This window comes from Microtus ochrogaster, linkage group LG2 (genome assembly GCF_000317375.1).
Source record: "Microtus ochrogaster isolate Prairie Vole_2 linkage group LG2, MicOch1.0, whole genome shotgun sequence".
Taxonomy (NCBI): Eukaryota; Metazoa; Chordata; class Mammalia; order Rodentia; family Cricetidae; genus Microtus; species Microtus ochrogaster.
In genome coordinates, this window is record NC_022028.1 from 8,021,290 (window position 1) to 8,048,468 (window position 27,179).

At 36.1% G+C, this 27,179-nt stretch overlaps 2 protein-coding genes across 5 annotated transcripts in view; one reads left to right on the plus strand and one right to left on the minus strand.

The window, feature by feature from the left end:
- Positions 1-14,600, minus strand: part of Runx2 (runt related transcription factor 2) — a 215,444-nt gene extending 200,844 nt beyond the window's left edge. Inside the window, exons 1-2 of the mRNA XM_005359818.3 lie at positions 14,463-14,600; positions 14,142-14,265 (exon numbers count right to left, since the gene is read on the minus strand). Of these exons, the coding sequence (XP_005359875.1) occupies positions 14,142-14,265; positions 14,463-14,600 (262 nt within the window). The remainder of the gene's footprint in view (positions 1-14,141; positions 14,266-14,462) is intronic.
- The window catches only part of Supt3h (SPT3 homolog, SAGA and STAGA complex component), a 363,212-nt gene that overhangs the window by 25,143 nt on the left and 310,890 nt on the right, over positions 1-27,179 (plus strand). The gene's annotated exons all lie outside the window — the stretch shown is intronic.

Genomic DNA, 27,179 nt, shown 5'->3' on the forward strand with positions numbered 1-27,179 from the left:
AGTTCCAGGAGAGGCTTCAAAGCTACACAGAGAAACTCTATCTTGAAAAAAAAAAAAAAAAAAAAAAAAGTGCTGTAAAATACCAGAAGAGGACTAGCTGCTTGAGATCTCTGTGGGCCAGAGTTTGGAATGAGGATTAGAGTGGTTTGTGAGCATCTCTGATATACTAGGGACAAAATAATTTAAACAGCAGCCGTGTCTCACAAATTCTTAGTCTATGCACTGCTAGATATTTGAAGGAATTTTGAACAGATGTGGTGTCTTGAACTTAGAAGCGATGTGGGGAGAGGTGAGGCATGGGAAAGATTGTGTTGTGTATGTGCTAATCTGCACAGAATGGAAAGACATACATGGATGAGAATGTCATGATTGTATACACAACCGAAAAATAAGCAAAAAACCTTTAATGCATCTGGAAAACGTACACTATATGATGGGATATTGTTGATAGCATGGAGGATAGGCTAATAGCTGACATCATTATGCAGTGTCACAATCTGCAGGATTCTTGAGGGAACCATTGTGCAAGTACTCAATCATTGTGGGAAAACTACAGGGGTAAGGGGACAGGAGTTTCTCTTCACATGTTGAAAGTTGTGTTTGGAAGTGGAATTGGGTTAAATATTTTCCTTCTAGGCTCTTGAATCCCTCAGAATGAGGGATTAGTAGGATACTACGCTATGCTCTCCTCAGCTTGAGAAGTAAGCAGTTGGTCTGGAGAGGCCTAACAAACCAGGACTTCCTGCAGCAGAGGTGGAGCCAGGGCCTACACTTTCAACAAGCTTTTCAGGCCATTGCTGTTGCTGCTGCGCCTGCTGGATTGTGAACCCCACCATTAGAGATGAGAGTCAAGTGTATTGCAGAGAACTGAAGGACCAGAGAGCTGATTATACATAATAACTCTGAGTTTTGTCAGGTAGGATGTAGGCACTTTACTTTTTATTTAGTTTTCATGAGAAACTTTGGGGATAGGTGCTGCTTATAGATGAGGGAGTTCTTGCTCAAGGTTTAGTGAGAGTATAATGGAGATTCAGACACTAACTTAAATCCTTGCTGGTCTGTCATGTTTCAACCAGTCTTGTCTTTTTCTTTTCTTCTTTCTCTCTTTTCTTTTTTCTTTCTTTTCTTTTCTTTTTTTCGTTTGCTTTTTGAGACAGGGTTTCTTTGTAGCCTTGGAGCCTGTCCTAGAACTAGCTCTTGTAGACCAGGCTGGCCTTGAACTCACAGGATCCACCCTCCTCTGACTCCTGGACTGCTGGGATTAAAGGTGCATACCACCACTGCGCCAGGCCCAGAGTCTTTTCTTAGAATATGATTTGTTGTTGGAGATCTTTGCTCCATTTCTTAAAACTTTATCATGGGAGAAATGAAGGTTTTATGTAGATTCAGGAAAATGAACTTGTCAAATATTAGAGCCCACTAACTGAATTGTATAATTGTAGTATACGTTCTTGTCTTTTAGGTCTAAGCATAGCTACTGTTACTGTTTGGGTTCCTCAGGTATATATACATGCATACATACTTTATAATTTGCAGTGATGGGATTGTAGCATATGTAATTTAGCATGCTGTTTTCCCTCTAAACACAGCTTTAGCAGTGACAGCTCCTTACAGCTCTGCTGATCCCTCACAGTCATTAGCACATTCAGTAACTCTGTCTGCACCATCCCATTTTCCTCCCTCCCCCAGGAGCTCTGCTGCCAAATTCTTCTGCTAGTTTCTTTGTGATATTTTCAATTTAACCTTTTGTTTTTTGGATGCTGGGAATCAAGGGCCTTTTCCATCCTAGGCAAATACTCTATCACTGAGCTACATACACACTGGTGCCTAGTCTTGTTATATATATGTTATTATATATGGTCTTATTATAAATATATATGTAATATTAGTGAGTGCTGAGTCACTTTTCATTTTAAAATTTATTCTGTTTCTTTGTTTTAGCTGCACACAATGTCTCTGTCATTTTAGTGGCTTCTGATAATGTAAGTAGGGATACATGTGGGGTTTAAACTAAAGGCCGTAAATGTCCTTATCTAACCAACCACCTTTTCTTTCCTATGTTATCCTTTTCTAATTTTCTACCTTCTTGCATCCATTGACAGGTAGGCTAGCAGAATCAGAACCTGTAATAATGGTACAACTATAGAAGAACTTTATCTGTTATTCCAAAATTAGTTTTGTATTTACACTGTTATTTGCCCATTTCCTTGATTTCTAGTGCCTTGAGTTATATATCTTAGGGAAAATGTCATGACAAACTAACTTCTAACATTCTTTTTTTTTTTAAACTGGATGTTTCTAATTAAAACTAATATGTAAATTTATGTTTTCTTTTCTAAATGGTTTCTAAACTGTTATACCTATGATTTTTCATTTGTATATTTACTTTACATGTGAGTCTTCCTTTTTTCGACATTTTAAGTTCTTGACTTGGTCATTAAAATATTCCATGACAAATGCAATGTGGGCACATGAAGGCTGTTGACATTTTGAGATCCCCAGACAGCTTTCTCATCTGGGTTCTTTGTGTCTCTAGAAATGTGAACTGTTCAACTACCTCATGGCTATCTGGGCAGGGCATTCCCCCATGCCCCAGTGGCACTGAGCAGACTAAAACAATAAATGTATCTCCAGCTTTATTCCAACCCTCTAGAGAAAAAAAAAAACAGTAGCTAGAGCATTTTGTTTCTTTTTTTTAAACTTTCTGGAGATTTTTAAAACATTAAATCATGGATGAAATTGGGCAAGTAGGACATGCCAGTAGTCCTGGAACCTTTTCATACTATCATTGGAAGACAGTGTCTGAGCATTATTATTTTAGTGGGTAAATTCTTGGTGTTGTATAAGTTGAATTTTAATTTCTGCTGATATTTTTAATCACGTGAAGGTGGTGTGGACATGGCACAGACTACTGATTATGATGACTCAGAATGGTCAAGTTTCTGATCAAACTCAGCAATGTCTCCCTTTGATAACCTTTACTTTGTTTTACTTGCTTTGACTCCCTGATCATTATTATGAAAAGCAATGGACTAGAATGACCTGAAGATAACAGAGATGGCTTGTTTTGTGTTTTGTATTTTGTCAAAGTTTGCCAACATTAGAGGACTGTGCTTGAGAACCAGTACCTTTAAAGGGAAATGAAGGACCAGGATGTAACTTCATTAAGGCCCGTGTAATACACTAAAAGCAGCTGTCAAGAGTAGAAAGGCAGACTAGCATGTCACTTACTCATCTTTGTGACGGGGGGGGGGGATGACTGCATCCCTTTTCCTTATCTGAGTAATTATACTAGTCATCATAGAGTTGTAAGGATTAAAAGAAAGAGTGTTTACGAAGGGTTAGCATAGCACCAGATCAGTAAATACTCAAACCCAGAAAGCTAATGGCTAAACAGACTCAACCAAGGAAAGGTTACAGATAAACACCACAGTTTCAGCATCAGGACCACAGGCTGCATTGGGCACTCAGAGTCTTCAAAGTTAATTTAAAATACAAGGTCTGGGCATTAGATTGATTATATACTTAAAAACATTGGAGAAATAAACATTAACTTTTTGGTCTATTCATTTTATTAAGTTATTTCTGTTTCTTTATTTTTTCTTTAAAATTACCTATGGTTATACCCAGCTATAGACCAAAATCTGTTAGGAAAAGAGAAAAAAAAAGAAACTGTAATGTTTTATTGTAAAAAACTTTGCAAGAAAATTATTTTTGGGTGAGGAGACAGTTTTTCAGTGAATGTTTTGCATGTTCATCTTGGCTTTAGCTTATTTATGAACACAAATTTGTTAACCAGTGACTCTCACATTTTAACTTACGGAGGGAGAGGGAGGTGTGTTGTCTTTGTTTAAAAAAGCATCATGGCTGTTGATAAACCAGATTTGGTGCCATTGGACCACAGTAGCCAAGTATCACTCTGGGAACATTTAATGGAGCACGCACGCGCGCACACACACACACACACACACACACACACACACACACACACACACGTATGTATTGTAAGGCTACCTAGTTTACTTTGCATGATAGTTTCAGTAAATACCCAACCTGTGAACTACATGCACCTTCTCATAATAACAGTTGGTTAGAGTGTAAAGTGATTATGTTTATTTTCTTACTATGTTTTTCTCAAGATAATCCTTTTTATAAAGCAAATATAAAGCATACCCTAAGCACATATATATTCCTTGAACATTTTATTCTTGTATTAGTGTATTTTTGTGTTTTCTGTTACCCGGCTTAGCACGTTGTTTTTGCAGTGACCTATGAGTGCCTCTCTGGTGGCACCAGGCCCTGGGTGGGGCAAACACAACATAAGGGAGCATCCAGATTAGCCCTCGTTTTGAGGGTTGTAGAAGATCCTTCCTCAAGATTTTCACTCTCGCCACCTCCCGTGTCTCACTGTGTCTCAGCCCTACTGCGGAGAAGTAGGCTGCATATAAATGATTTTGATTTTCAATTAGCACAGTCTCATGCATGCTTAGACATTTTATATAAAATATTTATGACAAGATAAAAATAATGTAGTTGAATTCAAGTTATATTACCTGGGATTAAAAGTAAGTTAACAGTTTGAAAAAGTAAACAGCACTCTGTCTCTATTCTTACACTCTCAATAGCTGCCAAGCTTCCGAAAGCCCCGTTCAGCAGAATATTCCAGCTACTGAAATACGCTGCTGTTTTACCTACTGGCAGCTACCTGCAGCCTGTGCTGTAGCTACCGTTCACTGCTTCCTTGGAGACATGTTCCTGTCGGCTCTTATTTTAAACTCAAAGATGTTCGTTGAGGTAGTAAGCACTGAGTCTAGTTTTATTATGCTGTTATTTAGAATTCTTTGAGAATTTGCCTGTGATGTGTGTGTGTGATGTTTATATGAATTGTGTGTGTGTGTGTGTGCGCGCACGCGCGCAAGCTCACGTGCACCCGCTACATCTGGAAATGCTCAAAATTTGTTTGCATTTTTAAAAGAACAGTCTGCAGTGAAAGTAGAAATTTTTGAGAGGTGAGGTTCAAGTTAACTAATGATGGAGCATAATGTGAGGAAGCATAATATTGTAAATTATTATTTGGCAAATGTACCTAATGCAGGCATTAGCTGCTGCTGCCGTTTGTAAAGGACCATGCATAGGGAGCTAGAGAGATAGGCTCCACAGAACTTTCTCTGTGAATCCCAGAACGTAACTAGATAGAGCTTTTAGTTTATTCAGTGAGGACTACATTCTGTAAGTTTTAGTGTGATACATGTGTTGTTTTCATCATGCATGTGTATTAGAGTGTGAAAAGAGCCTTTAGAATTTGTTAAAATTTGTCGATCATTGTCAAGTTAGGAGTTGTATTTCTTAAAGGTAGAATTTACTTAAGTGCACCTTCTCTACTCTGAAACAAATTTTATTTCTACAGAAAGTTGTGCCAAAGTAAGTTTTCCCGAAAAGACTTATTCCGTATTTAGGTCCACTGATAATGTTTAAAATAAAAATAAACTCCTAACAACCAAGGGTGGAGGGCTGTCTAGATTTGTTTCTAGCTTTCTTTTTCATGGCTTTTCAGAAGTGTATCATATTATAAATACATTCAAAATGTTTTGCTCTGAGGATATGTAGCATTCCTGTAAAGGTTAAGTCAATAAAAATGATTTGGATACATTCCTCGGCCTGGCTGGAACAGGTAGCCCGTTGTTTTGGGTGCCCTTGAGCTTCTGCAGCACATGGTTATGGTGTAGCCAGGAACCAACTAAACTTGCCTTCTATATGTGGAAGCATCAGCTTTAAAAACCAAGATTTTCTTGCCTTCTAGAAGCGGGTGATTTTAAGGCAGGCCTGCATGGTTGACTCAGTTCTTTTAAATGTAGCTGGAATTTTGGAGCCTTTCTGTCTCCTCAAGTGCTGAAGATAGACCGTAATGGATAAGGTGGGAAAATGCAATGGCCAAGCCTTCCCATAGGGTTTAGAAAGATTGGTAGTTCTGGGATTAAAGAAGTTAACACACATTATAATGATGGCTTTAGATGTTAGACCTTCTTTCCTAAACAAGTTTAGGAGAAAGTTCTGTGCCCATTGGGTGGTTCTGTTCAGATTAAAGCTTGCTGTTTAAACCGCTCAAGTAAACTTTTGTTTTAAAAGTATATGTATATTTCTTACGTTCAAAGTGTTTCTCGTTCTTCTTAAGTACTTACATGATCTAGTTTGTATGTTTTTGTTTATTTCAGATGCTTTGAGAATGACTTTTCAGGTCTTATTATTTTTATAGCGACTTTTCAAAAAATATCTGCCAGTTAATGAGAATGAATAAGGGCATTTTTCTTCATTGTTTCCTTTAAGGAAGCACAGTGATGGTATTAGGTATTTCTGCATTAAAAATTACTGATCATGTATCTGCATAAAAGTAAATAGAAACTTAAATTGCATGTTTTAGTAAAGCTTTATTATGGAAAATTTATTTTTTTGTACATATAATATACTTACTTTGTATATAAACACTTAGGACAAAATTTAGTGTTATTTTTTTTGTGGGAGAAGACAAATATTTTGCTCTATTTAAGATTTAAGTTTTGCTAGATAAGAATATTTTGATAGATTAAAAATGCATATAAAGATAAAAATAAGACTTTTAGTCACTGGTTGCTTTAAAGCTGTCTAGGTGATTGATAATTAAAATATATTGCCAAGGGCCTTTTTCTCTGAACACTGGCGCACTCAGCCCTTCTGTAATGTGCTTTGTATGCCATAAGAGACTTGACTAGTGAATCTAGAGTAGAGTTCATTTGAGAATACTTCTCATTCATATCTACTTTAGATAATAAGATTTCTAAAATGAGGTGGATATGAGTGGTAAAAGGTTTTAAAAATAAAATTTCTTCCTAAATTATCGAGGCAGAGATAGGATATGTGTGCACATGTATGTGTGTTTAATTTCACCAGGTGTGAGAGTGTAGAGAATTTTGTTTGACTCCTGGCGGTCATGAGCGTTAAAGGAAGTAGTTGCTGATGTGGATTAATCATCAAAAGTTGGATTACACTGAATTCTCAATTTATATTGCTTTACTAATGTGCTGTAATACAGTTTTTAAAAAGTATTTACCTAATTGTTTCTTTAAATATTCTCTGTGTGCATGTGTATAGGTACTTTAGTTTTTCTAAGAACACTAGCAAAATTTTAATGCCTTTTTTTCAAAAGCTGAATCACATAAAGGTTTACAAGTTTCGTGACAGTAAACCTTAATTTTACTTGCTTATCTTTTGTACTCAGTTACCGTTTGTTGGGGCACAGCTGTAGGAGGGAGTTTCTCATAGGCTTCTCATAATACCCCTGAGTGTTTGGGGCCTTACCAGGAAATGCTCACATAGATTTTATTTTCTCTCTCTTTTTAAAAGAAAAATGTGCTGGGGAAGGAACCCAGGACCTTGAACATGTGGCAAAGGCTCTAGCCCTAGCCCTGACATACATTTATGGTTTGGTACCAGGTTCATAGAAAACTGATTTATATAATATGGGTTGTTACCGTAAATTTTTTTTCTGTGTGCTATACTATTGTTGTATATAACTCTTGTATGGTAGAAGTCTAGGAAACAAAGTAAGAATTGTTTTCTCAAACAAACAACCAAACAAGAAACTCCCCCAAGTATCCCACACCACAAAAAACAGTAACAAAAATATCACAAAACCCAAAACTTTTAAAAGATAAGAGAGTCTTTATGATACCCCTGATGATGCTCAGGCATCTGTGCTCTGGGGTCTAGTTACAGTGATGAAGTGGAGGGCTGGAACACTAACTACATATTGTGCATTATTATAGATTTGAATAGAGTGGACCTGATGGACTATTTTCTGCTCAGATTCATTGAAATAATTCTAAATTATGTATTAGAAATAATGACTATTACTAAATATTCATTAAAGCGTATCACTTTTCACTTAAAGAATATCTTGGGAATTTATTCTTAAGTTGAGAAGTTCAGTACAGAAATTTAAAAAGAAAATTGCAGTTATTATTGATAAATAGCAGAAATAAAAGTCTAGTGCTTTAATGACTTACCCAGGTTATATGGGCAGTGAGTGATGTAGATGTGTAGTACCAAGCTAAGAGAGCCATAAATAGGACCTCTCAGCAGACTGATAACGCTCACATTTGCATGTGTATACTGAAGTGAATGGTTTTACTATTATCAGTGACTATTTGGATTTATAACTGGAAAATAATGTCTTTGGACTTTATAAGCATATTACTGTTTAATAGGATGTTTCTTCATAGATGCCTAATTTTTATTTTTATTTTACATATTGACTTTTTTTGCAGTGTACAAAGTATTGTCAATGTAGAAAATATTTTTTCCTAGAAGATACAAACAGACCCTTACTTATATAATTTATAGTTATTTTTTCTTGCTTTATAATCATTATTCCAAGTTTCATAGTCATTAGTGTATATACACATGTGTATACTATATATAAAAATTTAAAATCAGACTAATAACCAAAAGGAATTAAAGTTGAATATATGTGGCAGGTATTTTGTTTCAGTAAAAAATATGTCTGTGTCCATATAAAGGTTGTGGAATACCACAGCATCATTATTGTAATTTTTACAAAGAAAGCCTGTGTATACACATGTTTTTAAAACTTTATTGGTAATTGTTATTTGGTTTTGGCTAGTGTTTTCCCTTTATTTACTTTTTGCTTTTATTGAACCACAAAATAAATTTAGTTGTGAGATAGCTGACCATAAGGAATACATAAATAATGGTTTGGCACGCTCAAGTCTCATGTAATTTTAAGGGGACCTATAAATGTGTATTTAAGCTTTTGGAGTTTTAACTTAATCTTTTATGTAAATATATGTTTATAGTTGGTGGTGTAATGATCCAACAGACATCCTTCATGTACAAAAGTTAATGTTACTGAGAAGCAAGTATGATAAAATTAATCTATTTGACTTTGTAGTCAAAATTAATTGCATTACATAGATTATTTAGATCTATCTTGTTGAGAATGCCTGTAGTTTAACATCACTCTGTTGTATAATTTCTGAAGAGAAATGACAGTAGGATTAGTAGCATTCACAAAATTTTTAAAGTAGTTTTCAAAAACTATATTAAGTACGTTTTGGACAAGAATATCAACTTGGTAAATTTTCTAAAATCAACATAATAATTTTTAACACGCTTCAGCATTACAAAAGTTATGTTATGTCTATCTGTCAATAATTTCTTTTTTTCTGAACAATAGGCTTAAAGAATTTAAACATGGTTAATTATCACTTATTGTTTATTTGCAGCAGCCATCCTTACACTTCGTATGTCTTTTGTTCCTTGGATTTAAAAATTATTATTTTAAATTTTTGTTGCTAAGGATTGAACTGTGGTCATTGGGTTTGTGGGGCAAATATGTCATTACTAAGCTACACTTCTAGCTCCTATATGTTGGATTTTTGAGTATTAATAACAATTTAGAATATTTATAGGAAGAGAATGAATAGCACATTTAACACATTTTTCTTTCTGTAGGAATATTAAGTACTTTCATAGCAGCTAGCCTTTAAACTGAATTCTGTAGTTCATCTCATTTGGGAACATTACAATAAGGGCTACAGTTTCTGTTTTCTAGGGGAAAATATGCTTATGAAAAAATAGGCTTTAGAATTAACTCCTGTTTAATAATAGCACGAGCTTGAAATGTTTTATAGGGTGTTTCTCACATCCATTCAACAGTGTTGCAAACTTTGAATCCCTTGACCTTAATAGTACTATATGGGGAGGAAATTCCTAAGAATTCTGTGTAAGCTGGAGATATTATAAACAGCATAATAAAGGAGCATTTCATCTAGAGGCTGCTATAGATGTCTTAAAAAGTTATATGGTCTGTTTTATTTGTGTTTTCTGTTGAATGGACAAAAGTTTGTGGTTAACTGTGGTTAAAATTGCAAGGAAATTCCCTTTGAATAAGGTATAGAGTTTCCTCATTTTATATGAATTGTAACACATTAATCAGAATTCATCTCCAGTAAATACTGTTGTCCTTTTGAAATGATAAGAGGTTATTTTAAGGTGTATAAATCATATATAAAACTTTATAAAGATCCATTTTAAATCTTTAAACATTTTATACACTTGAGATAATTAGAATATTTCACTGTTTAGAAAATATCAAGTATTAGAGCTTACTGTTTTCTTTAATATAGGAGCTTAGTGCTGGTTTTGGTTTTGACTATTTTAAATCTTGAATTGGAGTTATACAACTTTGCTTCATTGGTATAGGAGAGGAAAAAAAAATCCATTAAGCTAACTTGTTAGGAAGCCTCTGCCTAAACTAGCATTGGGTTGGCCAGTGTCCATTTAATGACAGGTCTGGCCAACTGTGAGAAATAGTCATGCATTGTCACAACCATGGTTTTAGCTTCTGCCATAGGATTTCTGTCACCTTGGATTGATGGCATTTATTTGGCCACATATGTAATATTTTTGGAAAGACACTGCAGAGGTTTACCGTTTCAGTGAACCGTTTATATAAACATGTCTCTAAAGACTTGCTTGATAGCATTTGCAGTCTTAATGCCTGTGATGAACTTGCGCAGCTTTTCTGCTGCCCTAGACTTGTCGGACACTAGTGTCCTGGCACGAGTCTGAAACAGCATGGAGTCGGTACGCATGTGGTGTGGAGAGGACTCTGAGATGTCCCTTTGTTCTGCTGTCAGTTTCCAAGTGTGCGCGGGGGCTTCATTAATCATCGGAAATGCAGAAATAAAGAATCCAGTCCTATTGGAGTTTTGATATGAATACTTACCTTTTCTTTTTTTAATATATATACAGTTGAGGTATTTGGGTAACCCCTAACCTTTTGCTTTAACAAGGAAGCACAGTATAAAAATATTACCACAGTTTTCATGCAAGCAGCTCTTGAGGGGTGGGGAGAAAGCCCTCTAGATGAATTTTTTTTTTAAAAAGTTGTGATACAGAATGTCTTAACTTAACCCAGTCTAGTACTTGCGGACCACCAATGTGTAAAATTGAAAGCACATGAGCTCTGAAGCAGTAGAGAAGGTTTGTAATTGATTAGCGCTGCTTGAAAGTATTGAAGTGCAGTGAGATTTGATTTGTGAATGGTTCTATTCAATAAAGATTAATTCTGTGTTCTTGATAACATCTAAGTCCCCTCCATGAGTCAGCTCCCACCCCCCAGTTTGCTTAACCATTGTATATTTCAGTATTCAGTCTTCTCTTAATGAGCTGGAACATTTCTACCTTACAGAGTTCAACTTAGACTGACTGAAGCAAGTCCGACCATCAGTGATTATTAGCTTAAAGGGTATAATTGAATAAATCATTTTTCTTTTATTAAAATAATTAAAATATATTATAATGTAATTTGTATATTTCATGCCCTTTTTGTGATTTAGAAACTAACAGGAAGCTTATTCAGACTTAACGGATCTTTTTCTAAAATTCCATTTACATTTCAAAGTGAATCTTTATTATTTAAAAGTGAAATCTGTATTAATCTTCTAAAGTGGATTCATTTATTAAAATACATGATAGTCTCTTTGGGTATCACTTGGCAGTTTTTTAGCTTTTACTAAATATTAGAATAGCTGGCCATGTTCATTCTTTTTAGTTCTTCTCTTTGGTTTATCGAATTTATCTCTATTATTTGGGAAACAAGTTTAAAAACTTGGTCACTAGGGAATCTTGAAACTCCAAAATGATTATTGTTGATATAGACCACAACTATTGTTTTGGAAACGACTGTTTACACATTATGTGTTATCAGTGACTTTGGTCTGTTAGAAGGATTATGTGTAGAAATGTAATCAGCTAACTTATGTGATTTCACAAGCGAGTCCCTAATGGTGAGATACTTGTTGAGTCAATCTGCTGTTTCAACAGGATTTATTCATATTAAGTAATGATTTCAAGTAGCACAGATTGAAAACCTTGATTAAAGTGCAGCGATCAAGGACACTGGGGTTCTCCCCACTGTCTGCTGTTCCCTTGCACCCCTTCCCTCATCATGACTGAGTGAGATAATCATAAGTGCGTGCCTTGTCCCTTACCCAAACTCTAAGCATCTACAAAATTGGCACATGTACTTAGGACACTATGTTAGGTGGTTATGCTGAGCACTATAGGAATTTAACCATGAAGAGAGGTTTTAGCCTTCACATACATTGTGGACCGGAGACATGAGATGTGATGATAACCTGGAACGATTGTCCACCCCTCACCTGTAATTAGTCTGGTGTAGTAGGTTCACGGTAAGCTCTGTAGCCTGTTTGGAGGAGGGGGAGGTAGGGAAGGTGAGACTCACCTTCCAGAGGAGAAAGACCAGCTATCTTATGAAAAGGTACTGCATGCTGAAGAAGATGACTTTGACTGTCTTTTAAACTTGGTCAGGTCTTGGAAATTTTAATTTAGAATAGTCATTAAGACCCACTGCCACCCCTGTAGGATAGAAGTTTATACAGTGTGTTCTTCGGGACAGTTCTGCCTCCAGTGCTGAATGTTCCTAATTGCTTACTGTGCCTGCCCGAGTAATCCTTCATAACAATAGCTTTGGCATTGTTTTTCCCCCCCCCTTTTTTTTTTGTCTCTTAGTTACTAAAAACAAATCTTCTCCTGTGAGAACTGTACTTATAATATGGAGTATACTGATATAATGCAATCTAGTTGAAGCTACTTTCTGCTTCCTAAAGCAGAGATTTTTAAAGTAATGCTTATGCCCACTATTAAAATTATAAAATAGTCTATGATTGTTACATTGCATATATTGTAACTGAGATGGCCTTACTTTTGGCTACTATGGGAGTCATTACAACAATTTTTATTTTAAAAATAAAAACATGAAGTATATTTCTTTACCCTTTAAAAGAACCCCTTTCCCGCTTTCAGGTTTACTTATTTCTCTTTAACTTAAGACGATCCTCTTCTAGGAGCCAGTTAAGATGTGTGAAGGAGGAGGAGTAATGGGAACTCCAATCGCTAGTTTGAAAATCCTGCAGCTAAGTCCATATGGGTACACACAAGCAAAGGATTTGTTTAGAGGCTAAAAGACAGTCTTTAAAATCTGCCGTGTAGTTGGGACATGTTGGATATCATAAAGAGAATCATGTAAGTGAACATTTTCCTACAATCCCATGACAGTTGGTCAGGATTGAAGTCATTTACATATCTGTATCAGCACTCACTGGAAACTCAGTATTAAGAGACTGCATTACGTTTGTTTTATTTTAAAAGTCTAGCATGATTTTGTCGGCATGGCTCTTTTAAATCCTTCAGGGTATCCTTGTGAAGTTTATTTTTCATGAGACTAAAAAACGGTATTCATTTTGGTAGGTCTAAGAATGTGCTCAGAAGAATCTTAGAGGTTTCAGTGTTTGCTGTATGTTTGCAATGAGTTCTGTGTGGGAGTAATAGCATGTAAATATAAAATTAGAATTATTTAGAAAATTGTAGTTTCATGTAGAGTAAAAGATTTAAACACTCTGTGTCCTGAGCTACTGGAGATCTTTTCAGAACAGCTCCGATGTCCTGAGAATGCTTCTGTTCTAGCTGAATGTCTGTCTCAGTCACAGAAAACAGTTTAGAAACAAGCTTAGAGAGATATCTGAGGGCACAGTTTCAGACAGTAAAGAGAATTCTTTCAGTGGAACTGCTCTAAATGTTAACTTTCCTCCAGCTTTATTTCTGTGTCGTACACGCTAGACCATAATGTTTCGATAATTCTGTGGTCTGCTGCTTTGTAAAAATTGCTTCCTTTTAAAAATTTGTTTCAGTATTGGGAACTGCCGAGTCAATAACTTAACAATACTTTGATTAATTCAGCATCCAGTTTATTCTAGTGAAGTTCATGAGGATATTAAGCTTTTACTGTTTTTAAGATCTTTGTTTCTGTTACTCTGGAAAACATTTTGATTAACATGAGCTCATTTAATTTTGTCTATTTCAAGCCATTACCCTGAGAGTTAGTTACACAAGCCAAGTGCAAATATTTACAGCAATTTCATTTTTCAATTTGTAGTGCAACAAAATAGCATCATCATGATCTTTAACATGCTATGACCTAGGAAAGCCAGCAGCTCGTCTAAGACAGCCCTTTATGCTCAACAGGTTCATAGAGAACAGGATGAAAACATGGTGACACTTACCCCAGAAGAAGTTCTGCTGGCATGCTGTCACTGTGCTGAAGAGGCTGTTTGATGCCATAGTCCCTCCTTTTTCTTCCAGATAGAGCTTGTGCCCTCTCTTGTAAATACTGCTTGCAGCCTTAGACTGAAAACACAAACCATACCCAGTCCTTGTTTTAGTTGTACAGTATGCCCGGAGTACATAGACTTTATATTTATTTTTTTCTGTCAAGAAATTATGTATCTGGTAACATGTGAAAAGCAAGGAAACAAAACAGAAAAGAATGAGCAAATATTTGAAGGACCTACTATTACTGCATAGACTGTGGTTAGGGCACTCACTGACTCGGTTGGTCTCGGTGGCTGGTAGTGACCTGCGGAGATTAACCATTTAAAAACCAAAGACTTCTTGCTGTCCTCCTGGAGAAAGTTTGCACCGCACTTGTGGTTCTGTGGTTGTTTGTGAGGCGAATGAAGCATTCACACAATCCAAAAAAGCAAAAGCTTTAAAACTCCTATTTTTTGCAAGCACTATTACTGGAGAGACAGAATCATGTGGTTTGTGACCTCACAGTACTCAAAGGAAAGTGGGACTGCCTACCACTGTGGCTTTCCCCCTTGCTTTCTCTCCCCCTCTCCCTCTTTCTCAATCTTTTTCCTTCTTACCCCTCCCTCCTTTCTCTTCTCTCTTCCTCTCCTTTCTGTCTTTTTACTTATGGGTTCTCCTCTCTCTCTCTCTCTCTCTCTCTCTCTCTCTCTCTGACAAAAGGCTTGTGGTAAGGCCTTCCTGGCATCCAGAAGGATATAGCTTTTTAATTTTTGTGACTCATGAGGATTTGGAGAGAATACAAATGCTGAAAGAGCCCACACTCCTGTAAGGTTAAGCATTTGGAGAACAGAACTCTGCAGCTAAGGATTTCCTTTCTCCCACCTCCCCACTCCCGCCTTCCCTCTGCTTTTTTCTTCTCTCTTCTCTACCCCCTCCTTTTCCTTCATTATTATGTCTGTGGAAAAGTGAACAAAATTGGCTCAAGCCAGCCTGTGACGTTCTGAACAACAGTGCTGATTTACAGTAATTTACATCTTGGGAGTGTATCACATGCAGAGCTGCTTCAGGTTTACCAGGGTGACTGATCCCTTCTGTTTGCCTTTTGCTTGTCTTCCTAAACTTGTGAATCTGTAACTCATTGTAAAAAAGTTTACCTTTCCAAAGCTCCGCTTGCAAACTTCTTGCTGGGATTGACTGTAATTGGCTGTCACAAAAGTGTTAGCCTGGGGATTCCTTTACAAATATTAAATCATGGCTGTCTAGTTGATTTTTATTAGGTGGCCGCTCTTACCATAAGGATTAAATGTAATTAGTATCATTTATGTTATTTTTACTATCATCTCATGGCTACTTTGAAGATCTTAAAAAAACAAATGTTAAGAATTGCAGGATAGTTTGTTGGAATAATGTTAGTTTTCTGTATGATTAGAATTTATCTTTCACAGAAATGTGTTTTGTAGAATTCTTTAGTCAGCTTGCACATCGACTTTCACAGGGTTTTGGATTGCAGATCTTTTACATATATAGTGAAATTCTCAATAGCTTCCACAGCCCAGCACTGCATTTTACAAGCTCAGAATAGAGTGGGTTAACAGAAACTGTATTTTTTTCTGTTGTTTATAATGGAAGCTTTGAAATAAATTACAAAATGCTGTGTGTAGTAAGGAATAATGCACAGACAGAGTATGTTAGTCGTCTCGATTTGCTAATTCTGATTCAGAAGAAAATTGAAACCATCTTTGGCAAACTATCTCTTCTTTTGCCCTCTTGGACATGTATGTATAGAGCTCATTTTCTTATTAGGATGATTATATATCATAGGCAGTGAATTTCACATTTATGAATAGAGCTTCCTGTTTTCATCAGTTGGGAGCGATGGAGGATTTTTCAACAAACATTATAAAGGCGAGCAGACCAATTTCCTAGGCATTTTTTGCCATTTATCCACGCCACTCTGAATTTGCATGTTAGATTTCTTTCTAGTGTGATGGTAACCAGGAGTGGCATGAAATAGATGACTGAAATGGTGGGTGGGGACAGGGAAGCCCAAAAAAATTTTTGGGGTGTACAATGGGGGCAAGAGGGAGTGACTCACGAGGTGATAGAAGTAAAATACCCTTGTGTCTATTCATCCCAACATAACTCATTATCTGCCTTTGTTACTTATCTATGAAATTATGTTCATAAGATTCTTTAATTTTTTTTCTACACACACTAGAAAGATATAGGAATGATTTTAACCCCTTGTTTCTCAAATGTCTAGAACTTTTTTCCAGAATGAACCTTTAATGACAAAACCACAGAAATACATTCTGTTGTCTGATTTTGAGGCGAGACGCATACTTTACTGTAAAACAGATTTTACATTGAAGTTTTCATTTTGATCATTACTCATGCAGAGGAGAAAAAAGTCACTCTATTATACTCTTTCATAAATACAATGTGCCAGTGTGATCTTTATCTCTGTTATCCAAAGTAAATAAAAGAGGGTTTTATCCACATAATTTGTGGAATTTCTGAACTTAATTCCATATTTACATGTAATAGCAGCACTTGCAGTTGAAGATATTTCCTCTGTCTAGAGAAACTATACATATGTATATATATGGCAACTATATATAAAAACAAATGCTTTTCTTTTAGAATGTTCAGGTCTTTTAAGCCCTATTTTTTTACAAAAATATTTTTTTCTTGAAACATTTCTTAAGGTGTATACACTTTTATTATTCAAATTTACCTGAATGAATTTGAATAATTTTACCACCATCTCATCTGTCTTCCAGTTACATGATCTCTCTTTGCAGGTAACCTTACTGCCTGTGTCAAGCTCTCATACCACAAGCTTAGGGGAGACACTGCTGAACATGGCTTCTCTATTCTGTGGGAGGCTCATCAAATTCTGGAAGGATAAAAAAAAAGGGAAGTTACACTTGTGGTTTAAATTTGTGTACTTATTGTCCACATATCCTTCTCCCAGTTCGACTTGGCCTCTCTCAAGAGCAAATAGTACATTGTTGTAGAAATTCAAAAACAGCACTAATGAGTGGTGTCACCTTTGATTCTGACTGCAGTTCATTAGAAATGGTCCTGATGATGGAGAGCCAGCCTGGCGTAGTGAAGCCATGGAGAGAGCTCCTGTACAGAGATGTCTGCCCTGCGTGTGTGCAGACATGGAGATCACAGACTGTTTAAGTCCGTTAGCATGCAGTCCGTCTCGGGGGATATGCTAGCAGTTGTTGTGAAGCAAGCAGCAAGTTCAGGTTTACTCTGTAAATTCTGTATTGTAGTATGACAGCAATGAAGTACAGCTTTAGATTTGAAATCAGTCTTTAAAAAGTCATGAAATTGGTTTCTTGCTTTATTACTTTACAATTTAGCATTTTTTCGAAATTATCAGGTTTTACATGATAGTATAGTAAGGTTTTAAATGCTATTCATTTCCTTATTGTTATCATTTGAATTAATTATTTGCTCAACTACTGCTTGAGTTTTAATACAGTTGCTTTTTCAATACCGTGCCATGTCTATCTTTTTAAAAAGGATCATTTAGACTCATATTTGCTGCTTTTCTCTTCTTTTAATTGAAAACAGTAAGAAAAAGAGTAACAAACTCTAGATGTCCACCCTGACTTAAATTTTCTGATTATGAAACTTGTGCTAGAAACTTCCTTAATTTATTTTAACTTGTTATTTGGTAATTTATGGTTTTTTGGGAGGATTTTTTTTTTTCAGATTTGATGCTTAGCTGTTTAAACTTATCTAGCACTTATCAGACTTTTATTAAAGACAAAATTTTTCTGTGCAGGTAAAATATTATAGCTTTATATTTTAAATTATGATTATGAGAAATTAATTCCTAAGTCTTTATATACAAAACAGTAATACATATTTGGTTATGAGTACAGCCTATTATTTTGTACTTTGTTATGAGTTTTTAAATTAGATAATATTTAAAAAAACATTGCCACAGTTTTTTGTTACTGATTTCATGTGTGTATTCCTAGCAGCTGTCTTTCTGAGTATGGCATAATATGCAGATTGGCTATGCAAAGAGAACCTCTTAAATCATTGTCCACTCTTCCCTGCTCTTTCTTCCCTTCCTCCTCTCCCTCCCTCCTTTTCTGTCCCTTGTTTCTTTATCTCTACTCCAACTCCAGGCTTTTTTGTTTTCTTTTCCAATGCTTTGACATTTCTCTATATGAAGAACTTTGTAAAATGTTCATTAGGGATGTTGTTGTGTTAGTGCTCATTAGTGAGTACCTGGTGGGCCTGAGTGCAGCCCTCTGTGTACACTTTGTGTCTTCATCTATTGGCATTTCTTTGTGGGAATTTTTTATTTCTTCTAATCTGTTTCTTGAATCTTTGCTTTATACTGGTTCAATTAAGGGCATTGTTCTGCAGGACATTAGCACTTTGATTGTGAGGCTCACGTTTGTTCTGGGATTATTCTTTGAAGTGATCATGATGATCTACACTTCAGTAGTGTACCTGGATAAAGTGTTTATCTTTCTTGTAATTAGTAAGGCACTTCATCTTTGAATGCTGTCATTTTTGTAAGATTTTTTTTTTAAAGGGGACAATTTACACAGAATGTGGGAAACATGCTCACATGACAGCCGAGGATGTGGCCAGACTAAAGCAGGAAACGACTACCCACAATGCAATGTTACATACACTGCCACTTAATAAAATTTATATCAAACATGATTCTGACCAAACCGAAGAAAAATAATATCCCAGCTATGCTAGTTAATGTATCTAGGGAAAAGCGAAACTAACGTCTGTGCTTGCACAGTAAGTGAAAATGTGGGAAGCCTAGTACAGGGGAGTCTTGCTGTCACTCTGTCCTTGTGGTTTAGGACTTGAGTGCAGGTGACATTATTCTAAAGTGAGAACTTTATGTCACTTGTCTTGGAAAAGACCCCATAGGCCACTGTTCTCATGTTCACTTGAGTTGTTTCAGTATCGAATAGTTAGAGGTCTTGTCAACTACAAGGCAAAAATAAATAAATAAATAAATAAACAAACAAACAAACAAATAACAATTTTAGATATGGTTTGGCTTACCTAAATTTTTTATAGAGCCAGGTGTATTTTTTTTTTCTTTTTGCAGTCTGCTTTATCCTTTGTTGCCGGTGGTCGAGGCTTGACTCAACCCCACCAAGGCATACTTATTTCCTGAGTAATTGTTTCACATCTTCCTCTTTCAGTCCATGGACTTGAGGAAGTCGGGGAAAAGCAAAACTGAACTGTTACATGATGTGGTTAAAAAGGTATTAATGCATCTTATAAAAAGATCAGCTTAAATCTATTTAGTGTTCCCATTTGTAAATCTTCAGCTGTTGAGCTCTCCGCTGTCAAACTTCAGCAATTTTGATGAATTTAATACCTTCACAATTTAGATGAAATTTAAGATTTTACAAAGGAGGTTGGGGCAATAAAGTTTTTAATTTGGCAAATAATGTAGAGATTTTATTAGACAACTATAAAAGGCTGTCAGTATCACTTACGATTGGTCCCATCTGCATATTTCAGTATATATAAATGGCAATGTTTTGCTTTGGAACTGGTGCAATATTGTCTCAGCATTTAGATGTAGATGTTATTGTCTGTATCTCTATTAAGGATGATTTGCTTAATTGTTCGGAGGTTTTTTTTTCCCCTTTAGAAGATGCTTATCAATAACAGCTGCTGCAGTGTGGCTTTTCTCCATGGACTCATGGTGGTCTCTGGAAGAATGTTCCTCAAGTTTGACAGGTGAGACAGAGGCTCTCCAGTGCCACTGCTTTTGGATGAATCTGACTGTGGTCGGAGAAAGTGCATCTTGCCAAAATATATGGGTGAGACCACACACAGCCTTTAGAATAGTTATTGTAGGGTTATTTTAGGAGTGCATGTCTTGACAGTTCTTTTATTTGCATGCCAGTTTCATTGCTGTGTATAGATTTTTCATTGGGTTCAGAAAAGGCTATTGTGGATTGAGGTCTCTGTTAAGCTTTATGTATAACTTATGGTGAGTTCAGGCATAATTAACAATACAGAAAGAATATTGAAAATGAAGCACTGGAATACAGATCCTTTTGTTTTTACAAATTTGACAGTATTCCCACTGGAAATCTCAATTTCTCAGACATTTTAGTAGTTAAAAATTACTCTATTTGAACTCAAAGATTTAAAAAAATTAGAAATATTAAAATATTTATATCTCTGATTATATTAATATTAGGAAAATTACTATTTCTCAGAATAAAATTTAAAATGAATGTTGCTTATAAACGGAGTGTTGTTTAAGCATTGAAATAAATTACTAAAGAAATCAGTTTCTAAATATGTAGGAACAATTTGTAGGCTACCAGTCTTTCATGAGATGATTAAAGCTTCGTTCAAAACTCAAAACTATAATTAAAAGTATGTTTTTTTAAAGAGAAATATTTGTAGCTTTAAAAACTGACAGTTTTAATGAACAGTAGCAAACTCTAGACTTTCACAAAAATGTTTCTTTTAATAAAATGGTGTATTTGGATATGTGTTCACAGTTATTATTTGTAATAAATTTATTAAAATAATTCACAAGACTTTTTACTTGATTAGTGAGTATATTTAAATATATGTTTGTGATAATTCTACCTCTCTCCGATAAGTTGGTTTCATTCCTGTTTTTCTAACATAGTCTGCAGAAGCAGTTGATTCCTGCCCCGCTGAGACTGATGTACTTCCTGGCAGGAAGACTGCTCTGTGGCTTTCTCCATGAACAAGAATATATAGAGATGAGAGCATTCTATATGCAGATAGGTCCTTTAAAAAGAATTGGTATTAATCTCTCAGAAGTTAACCATATCTGAGGAACTCAATTGATTCCCATGTACAAGCTCTTTTTAGACAGCTTGAGGAAACGTGGACATAGACTCTGTACCAGCGAGTCTAGTAAAGAGTAGCAAGTTTGGCTTGGTTGTGACAGTGATACTACTGACTTATAAAGAAAAAGTCCCTATTCTTAAAAGAGGTACATGGTGAATTACTAGTATGGAGTCAGTAGCATACTTGAACAAATACATACATAAAAATTTGTCAATGTTGGCTGTTGAATCTGTGCAAAGGGATAGAATGGCATTTTTCTACTTAAACAGTGACTTCTGAAACATAAAGCGTTTTGTGTTTAAGTGACTTAGGAATTAGTTTTAAAATCGAAATAAAGTAGTTGGAAAATTCATTTGTGTGATATATAAGGAATAAATTAACTGTATTGTGGGCACACACACATTTAGTTCCAACACTTGTAAAGCAGAGGCTGGCAGATCTCTGAGTTCAAGGCCAGCCTGGTCTACAGAGCTGTTTCCAGGACAGCCAGTGCTATACAGAGAAACCCTGACTTGAAACAACAAAATTAAAAATGGATGCATGGAAATAGATTGGGCTATACTTAATAAATTATGGTTTTAACTTTTATCCTTAAATATTCATGGAAAAACTTTATCCTTAAATTTTATTCATGGAAAAAGCTTACATATAAGGCAAAAACTTGAGGACACCTGTAGTGGAGCACAACAGGCTTGTGCTGCTGCTGTGTTACTTGTGTTTAAGTTGGACACTTCTGGAGTAAGTAAGAATACCCTAAACGGTCGTTCATCCATGCTCGGCATGATGATATAAATCTGAACACCAGGCATGCTGAGACGGCATCAGAGAATTTAAAGTCAGCATGTACTATGTAGACAGAACCTGTTTCAAATAGCAAAGCTAGACGGATGGCTCAGCTTTGAAAGGTACTTTCTGCAATTGCAATCACCAGGTTCTCAGCACCCACATCGAGGTTCACAACCATCTTTAACTCTTAGTTTCAGGGATCCAACACTCTCTTCTGGCCTCTATAGGTATAAAAAGTATGCATGTGGGACACAGATGTGCATGCGGATAAAACATCCATATATTTAAAACAAAAGTAAAGTTAAAACAAAACCAAACAGTTCATTCACATCAACTAATTACTATTAGCTTACGTTATTACTGTTAAATCCTATCGTTCCAGGAATTATTCCGGGGAGCAGAAGCCTACATCTCTATTTCAGAGTTACTGAATCTTGAATTTGTTTTGTACTAGTTGATAGTCTATCAAGGGCTGACATACCTTTTCTATAAAGAGGCAGATAAATATTTTTGGCTTTGGGGGTTGTAGACTTTCTGTCAGCAACTCTGCTCTGGTTGCACTCTCAAAGCTGACAGTCAGTAAGTGAATACATGTGTGCATTCCACTAGAACTTTATTCCCAAACCAGGCTCTGGCTCCTGCACCTGTACTGTTCCTAGAGAGCGATGAGTCTAGTGGATGCCAGCTACAGAAGAAGCAGCAGTGAGTTGTAGCAGTGATCAAGGTTCCTATTCTTATACAGTTTAGAAAATCTTTTATTGAAAGTTTGTTTTCATGTGGAGCATTCTATCTAGGGTACTTAATAACCATCTGTTGTATTGACCCAGCTAACTACCTTGTAGTACAGTTTCTTTTTTATATGTAAATTATTACATTGTGTATATCTATGAAGTATCTTAGAAAACTTTTAGGTCTGAGGTTGGAATATAAATAAATTATCTTGACTAGAGACATTTATACATTATATGTTCTAGAAGCATTATTAAATTATAAGTGTTGATATTTAATTTAGTTGTTCATTATCATTAATAAAAAATGTTAAGATGGAAGATCCTATGCCCTTTAGCCATAGAAGTATTTCTTCTTTGAGAATTCATTGGGCTTGATGCCCATGAAGAAAGTATTTACTTGAAATATTATTAATAATCTTGATCAGTTATTTTTTCCAATATTATTTGGGTGTGTATAGTATATGTGTATGTACACGTGTGTGTGCATGCGCATGCATGCATGTATGCATGCTTGCCTATGTGTGCATGTGTGGAGACCAGAGACTGAAGCTGGGTGTCTTCCTCAATGGCTGTACCTTATTCTTGAGACAGGGTCTCTCACTGAACCCAAAGCTCACCTTGTTCAGCTTGACTGGCTGGCTGGCAATCCCCTAGGGTTGACCTGTCTTCTCCAGTGTAGTTAGCAAGGCCTCATTATTTATTGGGTAATGGTTAACACTAAGCAGGAAAAGTAACTACCTTGAGCGGGCAAGAGTACTCAGTGGGTAATGGTGCTTGATGGGATTGACAATGCTGGAAGGAGAGAACTGACTCTTACAAGGTGTCCTCTGACCTTCACATGCATATCTTGTGCACATGTGCAAAGAAATAAATTAATAAAGTATCTTAAAGTAATAATACTTATGTAGTTTTATGGCTAAAGAACTAGTGAACTGTTTTGATTGAATGTCAGAAGTTTGCTATATTAAATGAGATATATATATATGTATATGTGTATCAAATGTATATAAATTGACTTTCAGTAACAACTCAATATTTCATATTTTTATACATTCTAGCTTATGGTTATTTTAAGACTTCTAGTCATCATACACAATAGCTAAAGATAAGATAGTTGAAAAATTACTGCTTTTTTTCTAATATACTTTTGATGTAGAGATGAAGTCTGCCTTCTTTCCTGTTATAAACTGGTTATTGTCCATTTGCTCTCATATATGGCAAAATTCAGCGTAATTATTTTAAAATCTATCCCATATCCTCATTATTTAAATATTTTAAGAATTAGTGTTATTGTGTGTGTGTGTGTGAGAGAGAGAGAGAGAGACACAGAGACAGAGAGAAACAGAGAGAGAGAGCAGATACCCACTGAGTTCAGAGAATAGGATGGAGCTGGGCTTATAGTGGGTTGTGAACTAGTGTACTTGGGTACTGGGAACTAAACTCTGTGAGAGCAGTCTTTATTCTTAATGACTGAACCATTTCTCAGATCCTCATTTAATTGGATGACACAGACGTAAGTCATTGCGAGTAGTGATTAAGATAGCTTGTCTGGTAGGAAACCGCAAGGAAATGCCCAGACACTCCAGCAGCAACGTTATCCATGGTCTTTCCACATAAGGTTGCATTGCTTAGTTATAATGCATTTTAAAAAGTAGTCACTGTTCTTTCTCTAGAAAAACAAAAACAAAATAAAACACCCCAAATCAAAACAGACAAACAAAAGAAATAAAAAGAAAAATGAAAAACAAATGGGAGAGGGTAGAAGGGGAGGTGTGAGGAAGGGAGGGGAATGGAGAAAACAAAAGAACAAAACTGAAAAACCCCAAACAATATAAAACATGAAGTTGGGTGGGTAGGATATTGGAGGTGTTGGGAAAAGAAACAGAATATTATCAAAATGTATCATGTGAAAAAATTTAAAGAAGCAATACATTTACACAAAAGGTATAATTGTGGTGTAGTGATCGAATAAACTAGCTGTCTGGAAGAACATTGTGTTAATCACACTTAAAATGGTTAGAAAATGCTTAATCTTTACATAGGGAATATACTCTAAATAAATTAGAAGCAGTTTCAGCATTTAAAGCTTCAATATTCACTTAGTCAGAAAGCAAAAAGCTCGCAGAATGGTTTGCCAGCTAACATAAGTCATTGCGGAAGATCTATGTTCTTTACCTCTCTGGGGCTATGTGAAGTCCTTAGGGTTCCTGTCCTTTCAGTTATAAACGCATTGTTTGAACAAGTCAAACTCCTAAAGATTGTATAGTTCTGACAGTTTATTTATCTTTGGATGTAAATCTTATTGCTGCATTCAACTGTTTAAAAAATAAAACAGGTATGTGTGAGACAAATCATCTATATGAAATTTTGAAAAAGCCAAAACAGCAGAAAACGTTCAAAAGATTAGCAGGTAAACAAAATAGTTGGTGTATACTTATGAAAAGTAAATCAGTAACAGCAAAAGAGGGGAAAGTTGTTGGGGTTGGAGGATTGAATTGGTGGCATACAGGCCATACAGACTGCTCTGCACAGTAGAGCAGTGTTGGACACATGACATTATTTATTGGCAAAGTGTACAGAACTGCAAAGCACAAGGCTTTTTTTCTAAAGGTGTTCTAATGATCATACTGTATCTGTATTGGCTTATCAATTGTGACACCTTCAGGCACCAATGCAAGCTGTAAGTAGATGGTGTCCTTCAGGAGCTTATAGGAACCCTGAACCTTCTGTCTAGTCTTTCTCTGTGCTGAAGACTACTGAGAAACACCATTACTTTGCTGAAAACAGTTCTTAAGATGGACCTGCCTTAACCTTCCCAGTAGCAGGAGTTACTGCTGTGTCACCAGGTCACGCTTCCTCTGTTACTAGTCTTAAAGGCAAAACATCCAGTTTCTCCTAGTCAAATGGACTGACACTTCCCCTCCGCACTTCTCTCCTGTTATCCTTCCCTTCCCTTCTTTTCTCTCCATCCTTTATACCTCTCTTAGTTTGTTGAAAAGGTTTTAGCCTGAATGGTGTTAGATCGTATCAAATTCTTTTCCTGTTTATCCTTAATGGGATAACAAGACTTTCTTGAGCCTATTTTATTGGATGGGTTAGATCAGGAGGTTTTTGAATGTTGAAAGCAGCTTGTATGTCTGGAAGAAGTTGCACTTGGTTGGGGTATATAATTTTTTCAGACTTTATTGAAGCTGATTTGCTAATATATTGGTGATATTTACATCTGTGTTCTTGGAAGATACTATTCTGTAGTTTTCATTATTTGAATTTCTTTGGTTTTGATATTTGGGTACTGTTGGCTTTATAAGCATGAGTTAGGAAGTGTTTTCTCTGCTTGTATTATCTGGAGCAGATTGCCGTGAACTGTCATCATTTTTTCCTGAAATATTGGCTAGTATTTATCAGTGAAAACACGTGGACATAATGTTTACAATGTCTGCATGGTGTGCAGAAATGGCCTGGACTTTCACATTCACTCAACATTCACCACCTCTCACAGAGCAGTTTTCAGTCCCCTGAGCTGATTCACCCTAGGTGTCTGCAGTGGCTCTCTGCACTGATATATTTCATAGTCAGTCATCTGTGAAGAAGGGAGTGTCCAGCTCAAACTGGCCTGAGGGCATGTCTGTGGAGGAATTGCATTGATTGGTGATGGATGTGGGAGGGACCAGCACCCTTAGGAAAAGCACCATCCCTAGGCAGGTTAGCCTGGGCTGTATAGCTAGCTGTAGGAAAGCTAGCCGCGGAAGCCACAGAAAGCAAGCTAGTTTCCTGTCTTGATCTCCTGTCCTGGCTTCCTTCAATGGTAGACTGTAACCTGTAAGCCTATAAGTAAACCCTTTCCTTCCCCAAGTTGCTTTCGGTCAGTGTTTTATCTTAATAACAGGGAAGAAAACTAGGACAGTATTATTGTTTAAATCTTTTATAGAAAGATTATGTAAGTTCTTAAAGATACTCTCCCCTTTAGATGTTTACATATGTGAGTGTTTAACATTGTGCTAAAATCCCCTACTGTATTTTATGAAGTATCATGATCTATGTGTTTGTAGCCCAAGATGAATAACAGGCTGACCCATATAACCTTGGTGTATTGTAAGATATGCCCTTGGGACTTGATAACTATGCTCTAAGATGTTCATATAATAATAAAATTAAAAAAACATGTTTTAAGAGCTTATTCTCATCTTTAAGCCATGTACAAATATAGTATGAAATATATATGTGTGTGTGTGTGTGTGTGTGTGTGTGTGTTTGTGTGTCTATTTGTGTGCACATGTGTTTGTGGAGGCCAGAAGTCAGTGTCAAATGTCTTTCTCAATCATTTCATCTGTTTGTGGAAAAAAAAAAGATCTCACTGAACCTGGAACTCGCTTATTTGGCTGACCTAGGAATCCATGTAGTCTGTCTGCCTGTCATTCATCACTAGGTTACAGATGGCTGCTGCCAGTTTGTCTGTGGATGTTGTGGATCTAAACTTGAGGTCTCATGTGATTGCAGCAGTTTTGTTTTTTTTTTTTTTTTGATTTTTCGAGACAGGGTTTCGCTGTGGCTTTGGAGCCTGTCCTGGAACTAGCTCTGTAGACCAGGCTGGTCTCGAACTCACAGAGATCCGCCTGCCTCTGCCTCCCGAGTGCT